The sequence below is a fragment of the Dama dama genome, chromosome 11, assembly GCF_033118175.1.
Source record: "Dama dama isolate Ldn47 chromosome 11, ASM3311817v1, whole genome shotgun sequence".
NCBI classification, from domain to species: Eukaryota; Metazoa; Chordata; class Mammalia; order Artiodactyla; family Cervidae; genus Dama; species Dama dama.
Genome location: NC_083691.1, coordinates 76,055,311 through 76,078,137, shown reverse-complemented (window position 1 = coordinate 76,078,137; position 22,827 = coordinate 76,055,311). Strand labels below are relative to the sequence as shown.

Below are 22,827 nucleotides of genomic sequence, written 5' to 3'. Positions count from 1 at the left end.
AGGGGGCCATTTCTATCCCCATTTGGAGTTCAATATTTATGCTTATGAAAGAATATGCCTTTCTGTGATAAGTCAAACAGAATTTCATTCTTGGGATTTCTAGAGACTTCCATTTTCCCCAAAGGCACAGCTGGCTTATACAAAATTTGTATGAATATGTGCCATATCTACTTCAATCAAGACTGACTCTTAGATAATTCACTGAATCAACACAACAAAAACAAAATCACTAACCACAACATTTTATTGTAGAGATCAATACATATATTCTTCTGAGAAATAATTTGAGCTATTCACTTGATGGTTATGACCACATCAGGATCTGTTTAATTGGTATATTTTGGTTTGCTTGGCAAGAGAAAATCACAAGTCGAATCCAAAAGGCCTGATTTAAGAAAAAAAAAAAAAAGTCTATAAAAAGAGAGGATTAAATACTGCCAACTCTATTATCAAGAAACATTATACGATTTAAACTACGAAGATAAGTCCACATAAGTCCAGCAAGGCAAGCTGGCAAGTAGAAGTGAAACAGTCTATTATACAAAATGCAAAAGGATTCAAAGATGAGTTATAAAAAATAAAATTTTGGTCAGAAAATCGTTACTACATGGAGCCACATAAAGGTGTCTGTGAGCTGCTTTTTCTAAGGGGAAAGGAAATCAAGCAATTAGCTCTCTATTTATTCAAAAGGAAAAATAAGGAAAATGTTTGGAAAATACTTCTGATATTAAGTGAGTTCTTTCTCATCTGCCAGCCAGAGCTCACAAACATCTGACTTATTCTTGCCAACCTGTAGAAGTGAGGGAATAAAACCACTGTCTGGCCATCAGTGACACACTCACAACACCCGAATGAGATCCAAGGTAATCCTAGATCGGGGAATGTCAATGTTGAGTACTCGGACTTCCACTCTTTCTCCAGGGCCCAGTCCAAGACTCCTTCTCTTCTTCGTCTTAGAAAGTTTCGCTTCTGTTACATTTCGTATGGGAATCAGCCCTGATCTCCCCACTCCTATATCCACAAAAATTCCAAACAGGGTGGCATTCTCGACTTTGCCTGTAAGAACTGTCCCAACCTGCAGGTCTTCCAAGCAGACTATGCTTCTCTTGAAATCAGGTTTATCGAAATCTACAACAAAAGGGGACAATGGACAGTGTGTATAAATAATAAGGCATTGTTAGACACAACATGATTTAATGAGTAAGTATTGAATACATATCAATTGTGTGCCCAGACCGGTATTAAGCATTGAGGGGAGACATAAAAGGAGCTGAAGATATAGGCCTGACTTCAGAGAAAAGGCATCCTAGTTGGAGAAACAGCATGTGCAAAGTAGAAACAATTCAAGAAAGTTTACTCAAACACCATCTTCTCCTCAAACTCTATCTTGCCAACCTGTGAACATCAGCACCACACACAAGGGCCTCAGAAGAGCGTCTTATTTTCTTTATGAAGAGGAGATGAGAAAGTACATTTGCTCAATGAACATGCAAGGCTAAATCACAAATACTAAGACAATAAGACCCTTGTTAACAGGAGAGTGGGAGTTTTCCTCCAAGTAACTGAATTCTCAAAATGTTTAAAGTGGGTAGAACATCCATAAATGTTTAGTCAAATGTGGTGAAATTTAAATGTTCTTTCTCATTTCTCCCCCCAAAATTTGAACTCAAGGATCAATTCCTATCCACTTTGAATAAATTTATACAATCAAAAAGAATGGACACTTGATTATCTATTGCTCAGAAACCCTGATGGGCCAGTACCTTATCTCCTTTCTCCTCTTTCAATTCAATTCATAAAACATTTATTAACTCCTATTAGCACTCTACCAGGTACTCAAGAAACAAAGATGAAGCAGATCTCTACTCTCAAGTTCTTATAGCCCTCTTTCCCTCATTCGTGCCCACATACAGATACATTTCTCTGTTCATTAACAATACCCCCCCCACCAAAGACAGGCACAAAGCCTGTTAAAGCAAAACAAAAACAACAACAAATGCTTTATGATGGAGTAGGTTACAACTAACAATTGAAACAGGACTTTTGGATTATCTGTGGATTCCATTTACCCATGCTCCTCTTGGCCCCCTTTCCTAGGATTACTGAATGTTGATTCTAATAACAAAGAACACATTCTATGCTTGGATCTCCTTTTACTAAGACCTCATTTTCCCCTCCACCCATTCCATTTCCTTTTCCTTCACAGCTGTTGGCTTTATCCTGATTACTTGTTAAAACTATCCTTTACATTTGTATTAACAACTGGTCACCTCTTGGTTCCCCTCCCCCAGCCTAACCATATTGAAATCAAGGTTTTCTTTTTTAAAAAATCCACTTTTTACCTTTAAAACAAAACAAACCCCCTCTTTAAACCTTAAATCTCATTTTCCTCATAAAAAAGGAATATGCTAACACTAGAATTGATTGTGTAGAATTCCATCTGATGCTCAGGAGTGAATTCCAAAAATAAAGAATCCACTGAATACGCCATTACACTGGGCAAGGACTGTGTCAAAGCAAAGGGAAACCAAGTTGTTGATCATGGTCAGAGGTAGGATGGTCTCTGAGGCCCCACAAGTATTGTTTTTATACTCAGAAACTGTCCCTCTTTCTTACAGAGGTCCAGCAGCTACAATTCCCCAAGGGTTTCTGATCAGCTGCTTAAGTTTGCATGGGAAATCAGAGTCAAGAACTATTTACCATAGCCCGGGCCACTGAGAAATCAGAAAAGCCTCCATGTGCCAGGCGAACTTTAACACTTTGATTGCCAAGGCTGCACGCTCAGTCCCTGTCACCAGGTTGCTTCTGATGAACACAATTTATGGAAACTAACTGGCGACCAGAGTGTTAATAACATAGAGTTGATTATATCACCAGAAAAACAGAAGACAGGATGAGCATAAAGAATGAGGCAAGAAAGGAAGTAACTTTGAGAAAATGGAGGAAAAAAAAGAGATGTAACATAAATGCAGAAACATTCAAAATACTATCTGCTCCTTTAAATGTATGACTGTCTGCTTTTCTTCCTGATGTATTTAGTGTTAAAATAAAAGTTCTCAGACATCTAGAAACCTGTGACTTATGCTAGGGCAAAAGTCGGTTCCAAAGAGATCTATTTGACATTTCACTTGAAACAATGATAAATACTGCAGAAACTGGTAAGCTCAATTTAGAGCCCAGGTGTATGTTTCTGCTCAACTAGAGGCATCATCAGGTAAAGACCAACTTAGCTGTTGGTTGTCTAACTCAGCTGTGTAATCTGAGTGCTGACCTTTGTGCTGAGTCTACAGTGTAACTGAGATCATGGAACAATCAACATCAAGACCGAAAAAACAAAGATGGACAAGAAAAGCCAGAACAGAGCATATCTGCCAACCTTCCAATGTAGTGGTTTTAGGGATAGCACTCCCACCCTTCCTGAAAACCACTGCTCACTGCTAGACAACACCTATGGAATTCACACCTAAGAATAATTGCAAAGGGTGAGGGATTTGCTTTGGATGGACCACCCAGGAGGCTTCTACTCCTACATTTTTGGCATAGGTCTTACTCTATGTTTCATTTTATTTTTCTCCAACCTTAAAATTAATTTCAAATTTACACAGATATTGAGGGAATGGTACATTGAGCTTGACAGATGAACACAAATTCCCCCAAACCTTTTCAAAGAAACCACCTCAACACAGCATAATCCAGCATGAAATGAGCCAAACCGTAAACATGGTATCATAAAGATGATGTGAGACAAGCACAGATTCATTTGAATCTCAGGGCTTCCTAGTCAAATTTCCTTGGGAAGTAGGTCATTTGATACCTTAATTCCTTCTCACCAGGTCATTGCTCTCAACAACTATGGCTCTTAAACTTCCTTCACCATCTACCTGTGCTGAAAGCCAGGAGACTTTTAATTAGAAGGAAAATCAACAGTGAGATAGTATCTTTTTGCTTCAGTGTTCACTAACATAGAATCCAGGAACTTGGAAGGTTGTATCTTAGAAAGAAGATTCACTTTAATTTGTGAACTGAATGCTTTACCTTGGACTTCCGACTCTTATGAGGTAAAAACAGTTACAAAAGGTTTATGAAAAATGTGTGTCTCCATGAACATGGCAGCACATGCATGATGTGTTTAGCCTAGTGTGATGGGAAATAAGCCTGGGAGGAGGAGTCTGGAGACCTGGCCTCAACTTCGGCTCTGGATACTTACTAGCTTCAATGACTTTGAAGGAAGGTCACTGCGCTCTAGTTTTCTCATGGAGAGAAAGGCAGAACGGAGGATCCTGTGGTGTAGGATCACTGTGAGCTACGCAAGTGAAAGATATTCACATTCATTGTTTACCTGTTCGAAAGTCAAAGCTCTCGGGCTGGCTAAGACCATCTACGATGACCTGTAAGGTGTGGACTGTTGTTTGCAATCTTTCTGCAGTTTTCTCTATTCCTTCTTTTTCAAGGAATGAATCTATTTTTTGCTGCATTTCTGGCTTTCCAATCTCATATAGTGTCCCTCCAACGAATGACAAAAACCTGCAGAGGAAGAAAAACAAGAACCCCCACCACATATTAATAATATTACTTATTTTCCAGTCTCCTTATATAGATCACTCCTATTCATCTCAGATCCATTCATCAATCAATTGGTCTTTACTGAAAATCTACCATGTGCCCCATGCCATAAAGATGATCTGTCTTGGGAGAAAAAAGGTTTTTGAATTACTTTCCAAAGAAGCTCCTGCTCAGAATCAGCATCAGAAACGTTTTACAGTGCAATGTTCATTAGACTTTAGTGCCAGATATATTTTCTAAATAAGATACCTATATTTGCTTCATGTTTCTCCAAATTTCAGTTAGGAAAACTTTTCTTTGCATTTAAGTTAGCTATTAGGCAAACAATGAATTGCTGCTATCAAAATCCAGCAAAATACCCAATAAGGATTGCCAGCTTTTGACAAAAAAATCACTTTATCCATATGCCATTTCTCTGTTCTTTACTTCTGTGTACCCATGATAACAGTGTAACCTGTGCAAGCATATGCTCAACCTAAGAATTCTCCAATTCCATCAAAGGTTATGCCTCACATGGACTAAATCGTATCAAGTATATTAAGGATTCAGAAGTCAAGAGAAAAAGGATGAGAGGATTATCAAAAAGTGACTTCCTCCCCAAGTGGAAGCTCTCCAAGGAAGACCTCAATTACATAATCTTAAGGTGAATAAAAAAAGATGTGCTTTTCATTATAGGGGACTGGAATGCAAAAGTAGGAAGTCAAGAAACACCTGGAGTAACAGGCAAATTTGGCCTTGGAGTACGGAATGAAGCAGGGCAAAGGCTAATAGAGTTTTGCCAAGAGAACACACTGGTCATGGCAAACACCCTCTTCCAACAACACAAGAGAAGACTCTACACATGGACATCACCAGATGGTCAACACTGAAATCAGACTGATTATATTCTTTGCAGCCAAAGATGGAGAAGCTCTATACAGTCAGCAAAAACAAGACCAGGAGCTGACTGTGGCTCAGATCATGAACTCCTTATTGCCAAATTCAGACTTAAATTGAAGAAAGTAGGGAAAACCACTACACCATTCAGGTATGACCTAAATCAAATCCCTTATGACTATACAGTAGAAGTGAGAAATAGATTTAAGGGACTAGATCTGATAGACAGAGAGCCTGATGAACTATGGATGGAGGTTTGTGACATTGGACAGGAGACAGGGATCAAGACCATCCCCACGGAAAAGAAATGCAAAAAGGCAAAATGGTTGTCTGGGAGGCCTTACCAATAGCTATGCAAAGAAGAGAAGCGAAAAGCAAAGGAGAAAAGGAAAGATATTCCCATTTGAATGCAGAGTTGCAAAGAATAGCAAGGAGAGATAAGAAAGCCTTCCTCAGTGATCAATGCAAAGAAATAGAGGAAAACAACAGAATGGGAAAGACTAGAGATCTCTTCAAGAAAATTAGAGATACCAAGGGAACATTTCATGTAAACATGGATTCAGTAAAGGACAGAAATGGTATGGACCTAACAGAAGCAGAAGATATTAAGAAGAGGTGGCAAGAATACACAGAAGAACTGTACAAAAAAGATCTTCATGGCCCAGATAATCACGATGGTGTGATCACTCACCTAGAGCCAGACATCCTGGAATGTGAAGTTAAGCAGGCCTTAGAAAGCATCACTATGAACAAAGCTACTGGAAGTGATGGAACTCCAGCTGAGCTATTTCAAATCCTAAAAGATGATGCTGTGAAAGTGCTGCACGCAATATGCCAGCAAATTTGGAAAACTCAGCAGCGGCCACAGGACTGGAAAAGGTCAGTTTTCATTTCCAATCCCAAAGAAAGGCAATGCCAAAGAATGCTCAAACTACCACACAATTGCACTCATCTCACATGCTAGTAAAGTAATGCTCAAAATTCTCCAAGCCAGGTTTCAGCAATACGTGAACTGTGAACTTCCAGATGTTCAAGCTGGATTTAGAAAAGGCAGAAGAACCAGAGATCAAATTGCCAACATCTGCTGGATCATCAAAAACCCAAGAGAGTTCCAGAAAAACATCTATTTCTGCTTTATTGACTATGCCAAAGCCTTTGACTGTGTGGATCACAACAAACTTTGTGGAAAATTCTTCAAGAGATAGGAATACCAGACCACCTGACCTGTCTCTTGAGAAATCTGCATGCAGGTCAGGAAGCAACAGTTAGAACTGGACATGGAACAACAGACTGGTTCCAAATAGGAAAAGGGGTATGTCGAGGCTGCATATTGTGACCCTGATTATTTAACTTATATGCAGAGTACATCATGAGAAACGCTGGGCTGGATGAAGCACAAGCTGGAATCAAGATTGCCGGGAGAGATATCAATAACCTCAGATATGCAGATGACACCACCGTTATGGAAGAAAGTGAAGAGGAACTAAAAAGCCTCTTGATGAAAGTGAAAGAGGAGAGTGAAAAAGTTGGCTTAAAGCTCAGCATTCAGAAAACTTAAGATCATGGCATCTGGTCCCATCACTTCATGGGAAATAAACAGGGAAACAGCAGAAACAGTGTCAGACTTTATTTTTTTGGGCTCCAAAATCACTGCAGATGGTGATTGCCATGAAACTAAAAGATGCTTACTCCTTGGAAGCAAAGTTATGACTAACCTAGATAGCATATTAATAGCATGTTAATATGATAGCATATTAAAAAGCAGAGACATTACTTTGCCAACAAAGGTCTGTCTGGTCAAGGCTATGATTTTTCCAGTGGTCATGTATGGATGTGAGAGTTGGACTGCGAAGAAAGCTGAGCACCGAAAAATTGATGCTTTTGGACTGTGGTATTGGAGAAGACTCTTGAGAGTCCCTTGGATGGCAAGGAGATCCAACCAGTCCATCCTAAAGGAGTCAGTCCTGGGTGTTCAATGGAAGGACTGATGCTGAAGCTGAAACTCCAGTACTTGGCCACCTCATGTGAAGAGCTGACTTACTGGAAAAGACCCTGATGCTGGGAGGGATTGGGGGCAGGAGGAAAAGCGGACGACAGAGGATGAGATGGCTGGATGGCATCGCCGACTCGATGGACCTGAGTTTGAGTAAACTCCGGGAGTTGGTGATGGACAGGGAGGACTGCCTGGCGTGCTGTGGTTCATGTGGTTGCAAAGAGTCCGACATGACTGAGCGACTGAACTGAACCGAAGGTGAATATTACTTTATATACTTTATATATTACATACCTGTAATATTTAGGAGATTATTTGCCTTTCTCAATTTCCCTTTGCTATGTTTACCATTCCCCATGTTTGTTTAGCTGCCTCTCTGAGTTAATCAAGAAAAAAACAAAGGGTTAAAGATGAATTTCCCTTCAATTTCATCTGAATATTAGGCTATAGCTTACTTTCTTGATATTCCTTGGCTGTGTACTTTTCTACATCGTTAAGTTCCATTTCCTGTGATTAATGGCTCTTTAAATATGTCAACACAGTAATCAGATAGATAGTGATCCTAATGTCCCCAAATCCTTTCCTCTAAGGATGTCTCTGGAATACAGGCAGGGGAAAAAGAAACTGTTGGACGCTTGTCTATGATTAGAATTGGGAAGTATCTTATTTGCTAGGTTACTGCATGATCACAAAAGGAATGCTTGTTATTGCCAGTCTTGCCATGCCCCCACTGTTGTGTTCAACTAGGGAAGGCCTCTTTAGTGATAATCTGGTAGTGACAGTCTGTTATCTAGTGGAGAAACTCTCTCATCTCTCATTTAATCAAGGTATCTCTTTGAGTTCAAATGTGTAATCCTCCTACATTTCCAAAGTTGTAATTTTAGTCAAAAACAGACTGATGAAAATCCAACCTATTTTCTTTAATATATTTTGGTTAAGGGTCTCATGAAAGACTAAGGAGTTAGTGCTTGGGCTCCTTTTTCTTTTTTAAATGAGCTTCCATCCCAGCTGGGGGCCAGTGAGTTACACACTTTATGTCTGTGTGTCCATGGCTTCCTGGGCCCATGGACAGGCAGTGGTATCTTTAGTGCTGACAGGTATCTGTTAGTAGCACATAACAGCCCTGGTGACAGGCAGCAGCTGCTATAGCTCTGACTGACGGGGCAGATGACACATGGCAACCTCTGCCCGCAGCCAGCTTCCTTGCACAACTTCCCAAATAATACCAGCCCTGCTGTGCAGACCCTGGTATTTACCCTCTTGTTTGATTGGTCTGCAACTGGCTATTCAGCAGAACATCTTTCAAATCCCTAAGATTCTGGCTTACAACCAACCAATAAAAGGTCAAAAAAGTGTATTTGTGGGTTGAAGATTCATAATAAACTTGAACAGCATTTTATAAAGTAACTAAAAGAAACTTCCCAAAGTATTGCACATATCTGGGCCTCAATAGCAAAAACACTCACTCAGGAGGCCACTTGGAGACTCAGGTTTTGTGTGCGTGTGCATGTAACTAACTGATACTAAAGTCATTTCCATATAAAGGATTCTGTTTATAGTGGCTGCAGATGCACAAAGAATATTGGTCTGTTTAACCTGGGTGCATATTTCATATATCATTTTCATCCTCACACACACAAGCCTGAGGGCACTGGTAATTAAAATCAATAAAAAAGCACCAAATTGTACTCCAAGCTAATGCTTCAGTATTGATCAACCCTATTTTTAAATATCTATGCAACACAGTCAGATGCTTTTTTATTTTGAAAACTTTCTTAAAGTTACAACAGGGTTGCAGAAAATGGAAATTAACAAAAGGGAGGCTATAAAATGAATGGGGAATAACATTGAGTTTGACCTCTCTTTAATTTCAAAAATATTCAATTGTAAACCATAGGAAACAATGTTTTTTGCTCAGTAGCCACTTAATAAACATGTGTTCTTTACACTAAAATAACTTATTCTACATTATTCTAAATTTTTACTCTAGAATCAAGTGTGATAAATAATATCCAACATACAGCTTCGTTTTAGAAATAAGAAATACTCAACACAAAGTACTTTCTGGCTCAGAAGTATCATATAAAAACAATGTACTTTATGAAGCTTAGAACTAGAATGTGAGTGAATGTGTTCTGAAAAAATAGTGCTTGATAGATGTTCTCATTTAATCTTGACAATAATCCTAAAAGGTAGGTATCACATCATACAGAAGGGGAAAACTGAGCTTTAGGGAAGTTAAATAACCTGCCCAAAGCCATATAGCTATTTTCACTAACTGGAGTTTCATGCTAGACACATCAGTGTATGTCTGTTTATAACTGCAGTTATGTCAAAATTAAAGTGTTATATTTGGTTAAGATATAAAACAATACTTTGGGTAACATTTCACCAACACGATTTAATGACAGATTAGTTTTAAACATTAGAGAGTTAACATTGACGAATCCAACAGAGAAATTATTATATAAATGTATTTAAGTAGGCAGTTCTCTCAAAAGTCCATGGGTTATTAAAATCATAGTCTCATTTTCTTCACTGTCTCTGAAAGGCTTTTTCAGTTTGCTAAGGACTGCTGTCTGAGCTGCTGTTTCTATTTAATATGTAATTTCATCCATCTTACTTAAAGTAAGAAAGTAGCATAAATGCAACAAATAAGCACATCATGTTCTTTTAGCACACATCTGCACAAAGTTAAAACACAGACCTTGCAGCCGAGAGAGGCTGCTTGTTTTTCAAACAGAATGCTATATAAAACGTAAAATCGCTGATATCTTCAACAGAAACTTGTTACAAATGCAAGTTCTCCTCCTCAAAGAATAAGAAAAGTCTGTAATGTTTTTCTTGAAGAATAAGAAATTCTCAAGATTCATTAGACTTCAGATATAGCCATTCAGTTTTATGTAATCATTTCCAGCATGGAGAAAGAAATTTAGGAGCCCAGGACTCATTACATTAAAGCAACATGATATCCCACAGAGCACAGAAAAATCATGGTGATGCAACTCCATCACTTTAAAAACAACTTAATATTAACATGTGCTTTGTGGGCTACACACACAAGATTTAAGGCTCCACAAAGAACCATGCTACAAGGGCAAAGTACTCCTAGTTGTCCATCCACGCTGGATACTTTTAAAAGAGACTTTCATACTTGTTTATTTTTATCCATTGGTTTTACTCAGTCTTAAAGTAATCATATCAGTAAACCAATAAATGCAAGAGCACAGTCATTTTAGAAAAAGTAGTTACAGATAAAGCAGAGAGCATCATCTGTAATACAGGTAGACAGACATTCAACAATTTAAAACAAAAGAGGTAACCTGGCCTTCTTACCTGTGATTGTGGTTATTGAGCAAGTGGTAGGACACAAATGAAAAGTTCAGTTTGTTATACTGAAATCCACAGATTCTACGTATTTAAAATGTATTGCTTCATATTAAAGACAATGTAAATTCCAACACGGCAAAGGAGGGAAATCCACTCCTCCTTGACGCTACCTATGGGAGCTGAACTCACCGAGGTGAGCATGGAGCAGCACACTTCAGTTTGGCCTAGAGCAGTGTGGCTTTACCACATCTGCTGTTTCAGCACTCAAATCAAAGGGGTGGCAGTGTGAACTGCACTTTAATCATCATCAAAGAATCTTTTCAAATTCCTAACCTCTATTAAACCAAGAAACTGAACTGGGCCAGAATCCTTCAAAATCTTCACTGATGTAAAATCCATAAGTAATGGTAAATTCAAGTAGAGGGCATTTACAGAGAAGCCCACGGAACAACCTATTGGGCTCATAAGCTAGCAGGTATCTAGTGAAGGTAATACTCAAATGGTTTTTGTTAGCTCATCATCAACCACAGAAAGTTACAGCAAGTAATTTTTCATAAGAATGTAACAGCTTTTGAAAACTTACACACTGCAGATAAACTTTTGAAAAAATGTAACCCTTTCAGAAAGGGTAACCAAGGTATTTCTGAAAACTTTTTGGGTAGCAGGGGGGCACTTTTAGTGTCATTGCTTGGTACCATTTAGAGTGTCTTTGGAGTACTTCCTGCATCTAAACACACTCTTGGATCTATGAGCAGCAGCAAAAAACAAGAACCAAAAGGAAACTACCACAGATTAAGGAAGGCAGTCTGTCTTCCAAAAGACTTGGTTTATACGCATCAGACTGTTAACCTGTTTCTAACTTCTGAAAAACTTAGTAAATGTTTCCTCCTTTTTCAAAGGTCTGTTACACATGCATAGAGGCTGGATACTTGATGCACGCTGCACTAATTGTGGGAGAACATATCCTTAGAAAACGGTCTTATTTTATTTTAGCAGTTTAGTAAAAGGAATGAATTTTGTTAAAAAAAGAAAACAGTTAAAGTGTGCTTATATAGACAGCCTCTAAAATCTAAGATTAGAATGATCTCTTTAGAAATAGCTGAAGAAGACATGCAGTTACAAAATACCTAAGATCAGAGAAATAGTAACCAATACCACAAAGAATAAGCAGCATTGATTTTTATGTAGGTTTTCCTATTTCAGAACCACAGGATGATATACTGTGTGATTATGATATAATTAAAGCTATAATTTTAAAAAACCCAATGTATATATACATACATCCAAATGCACATGAAAATATAAAAATGGAAAGGCATCATATATTGAAAATGTTATGATTACTGCTCTAAAGATTTCTAAAATCCTGTCTTAGAAATAAATTTATAAGTGACAAAGGAAAATCAGTTTTCTTACACTTGTTAAAACAATAATCCCCCATCAAAAAACAAACAAACCAAAAAAAACCCACAGAAGAAAACCCCAACAACCCAACTGCTCAGTTTGATCATCCTCTTTCCATTGAGTCTGTGTTGTTTTAAACACACTCATACACACACACAACATCTTCAAATGATAAAGACTTGTTTAAATCAAGGCTCTTCAAAGGCATGTGACAAAACGCTGAAGTAAATTAAAAATAATTTAGAAAATCATTCAGTTTTTCTCAATATTTATTTACTGTGGAAGAAGACTCTATGAAACATGATAACAGAGCCTTTGCCCTGAATGAGCTTAGTCTAATTTAAGTAATGACAGTATATCAGAATTAATCATCTTCCACTTATATCTGCTGTTTTAGAGGTAGGATTTTACATGCAGACAAATATTTTGAAAGTGCTCAGTAAAGATGACTTCATTTAATTCTCTCATAAATTTACTGTGGATACAGATTTGCAGATAAAGAAATTTAAACTCATATAGATTAAGTGACCAGCCTAAAGTCACACAGCAGAGACCACAAGGCTGTAGCTAAGGTAAAATTTGTTATATATCACATCTTCATTAGCACTGCTTACTGCTTAACTCTGGGAGATTTTCAATGTAGACAGAAGATTTAGGCCCCAGATAAAATCTGGCACATAGTACCACTGCCTGGGAGTAATTTATTATTATTTTTTAAACCAAATTCAAAAGGAAAAAGTTTGGCTCTTTTTGAGTTACTGAATAAGAGTTGTACAAAATTAAGTTAGTGGTTTCAAAGGCTGCAGACTCTCTACAGCTCAAAAGCACTGTGTTCAGAATTCATATAATTTAATTTACTGTCTGTAAAGCCATAACGTGGATTAGTGCCTGTGAATATTTGAGAGGGGGGCAAATTAAAAAACAGTATTTTAAAAAACATACAGGCTCGTGATAGCAGAGCTGAAATGAAAAAGCTCTGACACTACTAGGGGAAAAACTCCATGTACTGGAATAAAGAACTTTCTTCCTTGGGAAATAGCCTTTATGCTACGAAATCCATCCTGTCCAGGAATCCTTCTTTCAAGAAATTTGAAAATGTTCAACACCTGCCCTTTCCATAAATCTCTCCAGTTGTCCTCTGAATGGGCAGAGCCATTTTTATTCCATTTAAAGGTTGGGCAATTGAGGTCAAAGTAATTTGCTTATGGTCATACATAGAGTCAGAAGCCAGGCTAAGATTAAAATCCACAGTGAGAATGGGGACAGGAAGGGGAGAAGGGGGATAATGGGAGACTAAATCAATACCTGACTGAGTTTCAGGCTCCAGACCAAGCAATCTAAACCTGAAGAAGAGATGAGAAGGGGAGAAGGAGAAAGGCAAATATGTTGGAGATGGAACAGACGGAAGCGGCTGGCAACTCCCTCTCATTGACTACAAGGTTTCTCCAGACATGCAGGAGAGAAAGCAGTGTTTTTTCAGTTCCAGGACCCAGTGTTAACATTAATTAGCAATGTTAAATTATAATTTAATTATATCTGGATCACACAGTAAAACATTTTTTTTCTCCTGAGCAACTAATAGTTGTAAATCAGCCCCGCTCCCCTTTTATGACTGAACTGGACAGCCCCTTCTTTATCACAACAAAAATAACAGCAATGACTATAGCAGTAATAACAGCTTACTCTCTCCCAGGTGTTAAGAATTCTATATACATTTAGTCTTGCCATCCCAAGTTGCTATTGTTCAGTCGCTTTGTTGTGTTCAACTCTTTGTGACCCCATGGACTGCAGCAAGCTGGGCTCCTCTGTCTTCCACTATCTCCCAGAGTTTGATCAAACTCATGTCTATTGAGTCAATGATCTCACTGTCTCATCCTCTGTTGCCCCCGTCTCCTTTCGGCTTCAATCTTTCCCAGCATCAGCATCTTTTCCAATGAGTTGGTTCTTTGAATCAGATGGCCAAAGTATTGGAGCTTCAGCTTCAGCAAAAGTCCTTCCAGTGAATATTCAGGGTTGATTTCCTTTAGGATTGACTAGTTTGATCTCCTTACAGTCCAAGGAACTCTCAAGAGTCTTCTCCAGCACCACAATTCGAAAGCATCAATTCTTCAGTGCCCAGCTTTCTTTATGGACCAATTCTCACATCTCTCACCCAAAGAGACAGGTAACATTATCCTCATTTAACCGATAAGAAAAATGACATATAGGGAGGTTGAATAACTTGATTTGAACCTAGGCAGTCTGACACTGCTCTGCCTCCAGAGTAAGCTAGCTCTGCCTTCAGAGTAAGCTAGCAGGAAGTCAGGTACTATCTCAGGTTCTTCAACTTCCTATCTACCTCTGCCAGGCTTGGCCAAAACGTCATGTGGTGTGTGTTAGAACAGTGAGTAAGACATTAGACATGACAGTCAGCTCCTAAGTATCCCACATCCTGGTCATCTGATTCTCCAGTGGGTAGAATCTCTTTCATCATCTTTCTCTTGTATGAAAGCACTTTCAAAAATATGATGAATGCTACTTCCTGGGAATTATAGTAAGCTATCTGGGTATTTAACTAGAGTACTAACAAGGAAAAAACAAACACCAAAAATTGCTTTCAGTAATCTGTCCTTTTTATGATCTTCGTATTTTAGGTTTGGTCTCTCTTTTGTGATGTTATGTCTCTTTATGAAAAGGCAATATGATATTGTCTAATCATAGCCCCATAGAAGAAGTTAATGTGCAGTAATTGATACACACCCTAAGACATCACTTATCAAAAGCCAGAGAAGATTCTGCCTTAATTTTCATGTCTGAATGCTGCCAACTCTTGTGAGGCAAGTCCAGAAAAATTTAAGATCTTTCAAACTTACAAATAACTTCTTAGGTCTGTTTACCTAATCTTCATTTATTTTACAGCATTTGTAGCTGGGTTTCTTTTCAGGCAAGTCTCCCACAAGAAAATCTGTTTTTATCATTGTCGAAGTTAGTTGGCATGCAAATGCTGAATAAAGCTGTGGTGAATTTTAGATGTGGGAGGTGTGTCAGACATGCTCATTAAACTAAGTGACTTACCCTCAGAAAATTACGAATGACCACAAGTCAGGGGCCCTCCGGGTTGCTCACAGCTGAAGCTATGAATACCAGTGTTCTACTGCAGCCATTTTGTTTTGTTTTTAAATAAAAACAACCTCAACTTCCTGTATTACAGCTGCTTTATTAGCTAGAAGGCTTCTTGCTGGGCAGAAAGCTAAAGTTGGGAAGAATGTGATAAAACCTCTGAAAGCAAGACTAAAAAGAAAAAAAGTTCAGAGGTGCTCAATCCTTGAACAGGAATGGGAAAGAGATAGAGATTGAGATGTGCTCAGTCATTAAAGGTCTTCAGCATGGGCCATCAAGCTCTCTAGTTTGACTTATGTTAGCTCCATGGCAGTGACAAGGCAGGATCTCCACAGGGACTCTCTAGCTCCTATTCCCCCAACTGCTTTTAGCTCAGGAGCAATAGTTGGGATCCATTCCTTGTTGAGTTAATTCTACTTTTGTAGGCCTTTCTTTCATCAGCTTCACTGAGATATAATTGACATATAACACTGTATAAGTTTAAGGTGTACAAATTAAACTTATAAGTTAAGGTGTACATCTGATAGACATAATTGCAAAATGATTACCACCACAGCCTTAGCTTAATACCCTCATCGTATCACATAATTATCATTCCTTTTTGGGGATGGAACACTTAAGATCTACTCTCTTAGCAACTTTCAAGTTTACAATAGAATATTAACTATAAATCACCACGCTGTGCATTATATTCCCCAGAACTTGTTCATCTTATAATTGGAAGTCTGTACCCTCTGATCAACTTCTGGTCTCAAAAACCCAACACAAGTTTTTTTTTTTTTCCCCCATAAATGAAGAATAAACATTGATTAGCTTTTGTACAGATCTCCTGTCCTCAAGAAAATATTTTGTGAGGTTAAATGATTATTCCTGTTCCAGACCTGAATTTTAAGTTGGTGGTTGTTTACTCTCTGAAAACATACTTCCACACTGATCTTAAGGGTCAGAAATAGGAATATCAGCAGTAATAAAAGAAATATCACATTATTAATATAATAGTGCAGATACTGATGTAAATCATCCCTTAATATATGACTTTGCTAGTCTATCACTTTGGTGCCATATGCCATATTCCTGCTAGAAACTAATCTTTTAAAAATTTTCCCTGATGACCAAAACAGAAATAACAATTAACTACTAGCTAAAGCTTTATCAAAATGAGTGCTGAGTGACAATCCTGACATTAAATTTCCTGGCATTTTTCAAGTTAAACCAAGAACATAACAACTTTCAAGCCTAGCTATCTGGAGTGAATCAAATTCTTAATGCAGCAGATTCTTTGGGAGAGGGCCAGGTCTCAGTGTGACGTGTACAAATCAGCATAATCTCAGCACAAAGCACTGCCTCCTGGCACCTTATTTAAGAAAAAGGGGAAATCAGATACTTGCCTTTGGCTCTCCTGACCAACCAGAATAGCAGGACAAAAACAGAGGAGGCGTGGGGGAAGTGGCAACCCCTCCACAGACTGCTTTTGGGCTTCATTCTACTCACAGTAGCAATTTTATTCATGGCCCACAATAGCCAAAATGATGAAATCACTCACACATGGAGGCATTGTGACAATTTCTGGATGATGGCAGAAAGTAGGAAATAACACTCTTTCATGGTCAATGAAAAGAAGGAGCATCGAGACAGATGCTCTAGGAGGAAGTAAGTTAAAAAGTGGTTGCTTCTTTTAGTTTTTAAGGAGTGAAGAATGGGAGACCAGAACGTTTCTAGTCTGTAAAATCTAGGAAGTCCTGCACTCTAGACACAGTACTCTATGAAGGCATGGGATTCAACATGGGAAGGTCATAAAACCCCTTTGATCCACAAAGGATTCTAAAAGAAGCATTTACTCAACACAATGGCAGAAAGGATGACTGAGACCTTCTGGCAACAGTTTTGCTCACACAACTACACTGACCTCAGCCAGTTTAGACCGAAGAAAAAATATTTAAATTGGAAGTTAGACACTTCATTTTGCTCTATTAAAATCAGCAACTCCTAAATATAATTAGTTCTATTTCCTCAGTCTTCTCCTATATAGTCATCTTTCATTCTTTATGTCTATCTTTTATTCTTTTATTAAATAAATAATACCATGTCAGTCAGTGTCCTAAAGCCACGGCATGAGGAGAAATCACTGAGAGGGAGGCCTGGCGACCCAAGTTCAGTTCTTTCACTTCTCTCTCCCCCATTCCCCTCCATCACAAGTTTCCACTTCATCGTCCAGTGTCTCTGGTATTCATATTATTTTTGTCATTCATATTTACAATTACTGTCTTTCATACCCTTCATTCAATCTGTCAGCAAATAATATTGCCTCTGCTTTAAAAACATACCTAGAATCTGACAACTTCTCACCAACTCTTCCATCATCTTAGTCTCAATCATCACCAGCTTTCACCTGGATTGCTGCACTTAGTCTAACTGGTCTCCCTGTTTCAACCACGACGTCTCATGTCCCCTTAATTCAGCAAACAATGGATCCTTTAAATGTATAAATCAGAGCATGCCACTCTTCAGCATAAAACAATGCTGTGGCTCCTGACTTCACAGAATTAAGGGCAAGTCCCTATAATAGCCTCCCAATGCCCTTTTGACCAGATCTCCTATTTTTCTCTCCCTTGCCCACTCTGCATTAGCCATCCGGGCTTCCGTGCTATTCCTTGACCTTGCCGGGCCAGCTCCCACATTAGGGCCTTTATGCTGTCTGGTCCCTCTTCCTGGAACACTCTTCCCTCAGACATCTGCATGCACAGCTAAATCCTTTACTTCCATCAAGACTTTGCTCAAAATGTCACCTTATCAATCTGGTCTACCCTGACTACCCTACTTAAATTTGCAAGTTCTTATCCATAACCCTGGTAATCCTGGTCCCCATTACTCTGCTCTTCCCTTTTTCCCCCACTGTTCTTATCACATTTATCATACAATTTATTCATTATGCTTATTGTCTACTGTCTGTGTCCTTGAGAGCAGGGATCTTTGAATGTAATCAAGATTGCAGAAGAGTACCTGGAATATGGCAGGCACTCACTTGGAAGGTATATGGTTAATGAATAAGTGAATAATTTGTTAATTCTAGCTCTGATTAATGGAAAGACAGCTGTGCCATTAACCATTCATCATGGAACAAGAGGGGAACACCAAGGCTTTTTGTTTATTTGTCTGTCTTGTTTTTGTATAGGGCTAGTGCGAGGACTGATGGAAGAAGAGGGAGTTATAAATGTAGGGAAAAAGAGGATACAAGTTGTACTTTTAGATATATTGAGTTTGAGTTGCTAAGATAGTCCTGAGAAAATCTCTCACAGCCAAATGGAAAGGAAGAGCTAGAGTTTAGAAGAAAAGCCTAGCTAGACTAGAGATGTGGAAATGCACGACTGGAATTGGCAGTGGAGGGGTGAGAGATGAAGACAGTCATATGAGTGGATGCACTCAATCAGAGGAGAATAAAGAATAAAAGGAGAAGGTGAATAAGGCAAAAACTTGAAGAATATCTACATTGAGAGGGCAAGAGGAAGAAGAGAAGTCAGAGAGGATGGAACGTGAAAACAGTCATGGAAGATCAGTAAGCTAATGGAGTCAAAAGTAGCAGAATAGGTTAAGTGGTTTAAGGACAGAAAGAGGACACTTTTTGACAATTAGGAGGTTATTTGTTGAGAGAGTGATTCCAGGGTGGTAAGGACAGAAGCCAATCTATAAAGGCTGGGAGAAAACAAGCAGTGAAAATTAGAGGCAGATAATTCTTCTGAGACATTTGGCAATGAAAAGGAGCATTGAGACAGAAGTTCTAGGAGGAAGTAAGACAAAAAGTGGCTGCTTCTTTGAGCTTTTAGGGAGTGAAGAATGGGAGACCAGAACAGCAATAGGTCTGTGGGGCAAAACAAAAGCAATAAATGACGAAGACATTAAGATACAAGAGACAGTCATAACATTTTATAAAGAGAAATAGAATCAGGAGATGGAAGGGTAGCTTGGGAAAGCGTGGGACAGAATGAGTAAAGATAGGGAGATAATCTCAGGAAAGTGGCTCTGAATTTTATCAGTGAAGTAGGACACATCAGCTAAATGTGAGCAGATCCTGAAATAAGTAAAAAATTGAGAACAGAATGGGTTCAAAGGACTATTGAAATAAAATCTATCTGTGGCAATAGTAGATTTTTAATCCCATGTTCTTATACCTTCTCTAATACGGATTTTCTTACTATGTTTTTAAATTGACATTTATTGAAGACCTTGCATTATTTCTTACACTTTCTCGCTTACTTAAAAACATTTTCTGGCAGAAGTGAGTACAATTCTAGGATGAATATGCTACTGATGCTCTTCACCCGCCTCTTCTCTTAAAATGATGGTGACCAAACGCTGTCACTATCAAGCTGCTTATTTTGAAATGTATATGTTTCATTCCAAAAAAATAACAAAGGAATTATTTTGGGTGCAGTACTCACGAAGCATCGTATTTGCAGCATAACAGCATAAAATTCTGCATACTCTACATGAAGAATCCATTTCCTACAGAACCCTTAATAAGATGAAAAAGGCAAAGTTTCCTTTATCGGAGGAATAATGTTTTTCCCAGAGGAAAGACAAGAGTCTAATTTCATGTGATAATACACAAGAACACCCAAAGACAGCATATTCTAGATACTCTTTTTTTTTTCCCCTTAAGAAGCACACAAAACACAAGTCTTGCTACATTTTTGTGCTGAACACAGACTGTCTTTAAGGGTGTGATTCCCTTAATCTGAAAGACCATTATGGTTACATTTAAATCTGGCTCCAAACTAGCTTTTTAATTGTGAGCTCAGGTTTTGGAGTGTCATAGATCTGGTTCAAATCTTGGTTTCATCAGTTGAATTATCTTAGGCAATTTACTTCACCCATCTGGGACTTTGTATACTTAAAGAAGTGGTAATATTAATAGTACTAACCTCATACGATTACTGTGGGGTTTAAACAAGTTGATGCTTCTAAAGTGCCTGGTAATGAGGATATACGCCATGAAGGTTTGTTTTTATTAACTACTCCTCAAATCTGACCTGAGCTATATTTTCCTACCTCCATCTCTTTTCCTCTTTCTACTGGCTGAGATACCTAGCCCAAATGCCATCTCCTGCATGAAACCTTATGAGAAATTCCGATCTGGAAATGAAATCTTTCTCCTGTGAACAAATTTGTGTTTCAAAAGGGCTCTTGGTGAAAAGGGAACCCTCTTACACTGTTGGTAGGAATGCAAACTAGCACAGCCACTATGGAGAACAGTGTGGAGATTCCTTAAAAACCTGGAAATAGAACTGCCGTATGACCCAGCAATCCCACTGCTGGGCATACACACTGAGGAAACCAGAATTGAAAGAGACACGTGTACCCCAATGTTCATCGCAGCATTGTTTATAATAGTCAGAACATGGAAGCAACCTAGATGTCCATCAGCAGACAAATGGATAAGAAAGCTGTGGTACATATACACCATGGAATATTACTCAGCCATTAAAAAGAATACATTTGAATCAGTTCTAAGAGGTGGATGAAACTGGAGCCTATTATACAGAGTGAAGTAAGCCAGAAAGAAAAACACCAATACAGTATACTAATGCATATATATACAGAATTTAGAAAGATGGTAACGATAACCCTATATGGAGACAGCAAGAGAGACACAGACGTATAGAACAGACTTTTGGACTCTGTGGGAGAGGGCGAGGGAGGGATGATTTGAGAGAATAGCACTGAAACATGTATATTATCATATGTGAAACAGATCACCAGTCCAGGTTGGATGCATGAGACAGGGTGCTCGGGGCTGGTGCACTGGGATGACCTTGAGGGATGGGGTGGGGAGGGAGGTGGGAGGGGGTTCAGGATGGGGGACACAGGTACACCCGTGGCTGATTCATGTCAGTGTATGGAAAAACCACTACAATATTGTAAAGTTAATTAGCCTCCAATTAAAATGAATAAATTTATATTAAAAAAAACCAAAAGGGCTCTTAGCAATTATTGACTTCTGTCATGGGTATCTGTGAATAAGTTTCATCCTCCCTGTTTTGGTAGGCTCCCTGGGACCATAAATCAGCTCTACTCATTTTTATATTCTTTAGGCCCTATCACAGCACTCTGTACATTCAAAGTGATGAATGAAATCATCAACAATAAAGTTCATAAGAGTAAAAAAATGAAACTATAAAGAACATGAAGAAAATATGGGAGCACTGAATTCATCTCAGAAATCAGGTATCTTAAGAAAAAGAATAATACAGTTACTTCATAAAAAATTAAACATTCATATTTCAAAAACATATCTGCATTATAAGCAGATACAAAATTAAACTAGAAAAAACCTCAGCCCATATGAAACACTTTAATATTTAACAAGAGAATCCCTACACATAAATAAAACTTTTAAGTACTATAAATAATAAAAATAGTTTAAAAAAAAGTAGACTTTTTAAAAACCACTAAATGACTAACTTAGGTTACAAAATACCATGACCTCAGTTTTCTAAAATATGAATGTGAGAGAGAATATCATAAATACAAAAGTAAAAAGACTTAATGGCTTCAAATTTTGGTGTATTTCTGGGAGTGACATCATGGTAGGGTGGTATTAAAGCTTATGTTTCTACCACTTTCTGAATATAACTAAAAATGAAATTTACTGCAATGGAACTTACTTTTACAGGACTGAAATCAAACCACTGATGACCTAATCACATCCGTAATGGGCTTCTCCTCCCTGGGAAGACCCTTTTGTAACACCATATGAAAAATATGAACTACCTATGTTGAGTGATGTCTGTACTAAGTATAATTGAAAGTTAGACACCACTATCACAGTTCCAAAGTGGATAACGGGATGGTAAGCAAATTTAGATAAATTACCATTTTTCCCTCCAGATTTTAAAGGTCAAGAGTGGAATTTCATGTAGAGAAATTTTCCATGAAAGAGTCCTCAAGTACTCCGCTTCTGAGAGACAAGGCTACTACCAAAGAAAGCAGAGAGAAGGGTGAAGTCACTGGTAAGGGCTTTTATGCTCCACGTGTAGAAACTAGCCTATGTGAAAACTGGCAGAGAAGTCCTGTATAACAGGAGAAATTAAAGATTTCTCAGGCTTGAACATTGCTGGTGGCATTATAAATCAGTATGTTACTTGGCAATGTATATTAAGAGCCACATAAACTTTCAAACCCTTTGGCAGAGTAATTCCACTTCTAGGAATGCATCATAAGGAACCACTGCTAGTATGACTATTGGCTTCCCAGGTGGCTTAGTGGTAAGAATCTGCCTGCCAACGCAGGAGCTGCAGAAGACTCAGGTTTGTTCCACGGGTCGGGAAGATACTCTGCACAGGAAATGGTAACCCATTCCAGTATTTTTGCCGGGGTTATCACGGACAGCAGAGCCTGGTGAGCTACAGTCCATAGGGTTGCAAAGAGTTGGACATGATTGAGCACACACACACTAGTATTACTATTTCTAAACTACAGTCCAATCATTAGATGGAATATTATTTAGCCCTCTAAAAAGCAATATGCAGAAACCAAAAATGTGTGCTTATATTAGAAAGGAACTT

The 22,827-nt window shown here is 38.3% G+C and overlaps 1 protein-coding gene across 3 annotated transcripts in view; it reads right to left on the bottom strand.

Annotated features, from left to right (window-relative positions):
• Nucleotides 1-226: 226 nt before the first annotated feature.
• Nucleotides 227-22,827, bottom strand: part of SRBD1 (S1 RNA binding domain 1) — a 227,035-nt gene continuing 204,434 nt past the window's right edge. For all 3 annotated transcript variants that reach the window (XM_061155487.1, XM_061155488.1, XM_061155489.1), the window contains exons 20-21: nt 4,340-4,524; nt 227-1,128 (exon numbers count right to left, since the gene is read on the bottom strand). In XM_061155487.1, the coding sequence (XP_061011470.1) occupies nt 839-1,128; nt 4,340-4,524 (475 nt within the window). In that variant the 3' untranslated portion in view covers nt 227-838. The remainder of the gene's footprint in view (nt 1,129-4,339; nt 4,525-22,827) is intronic.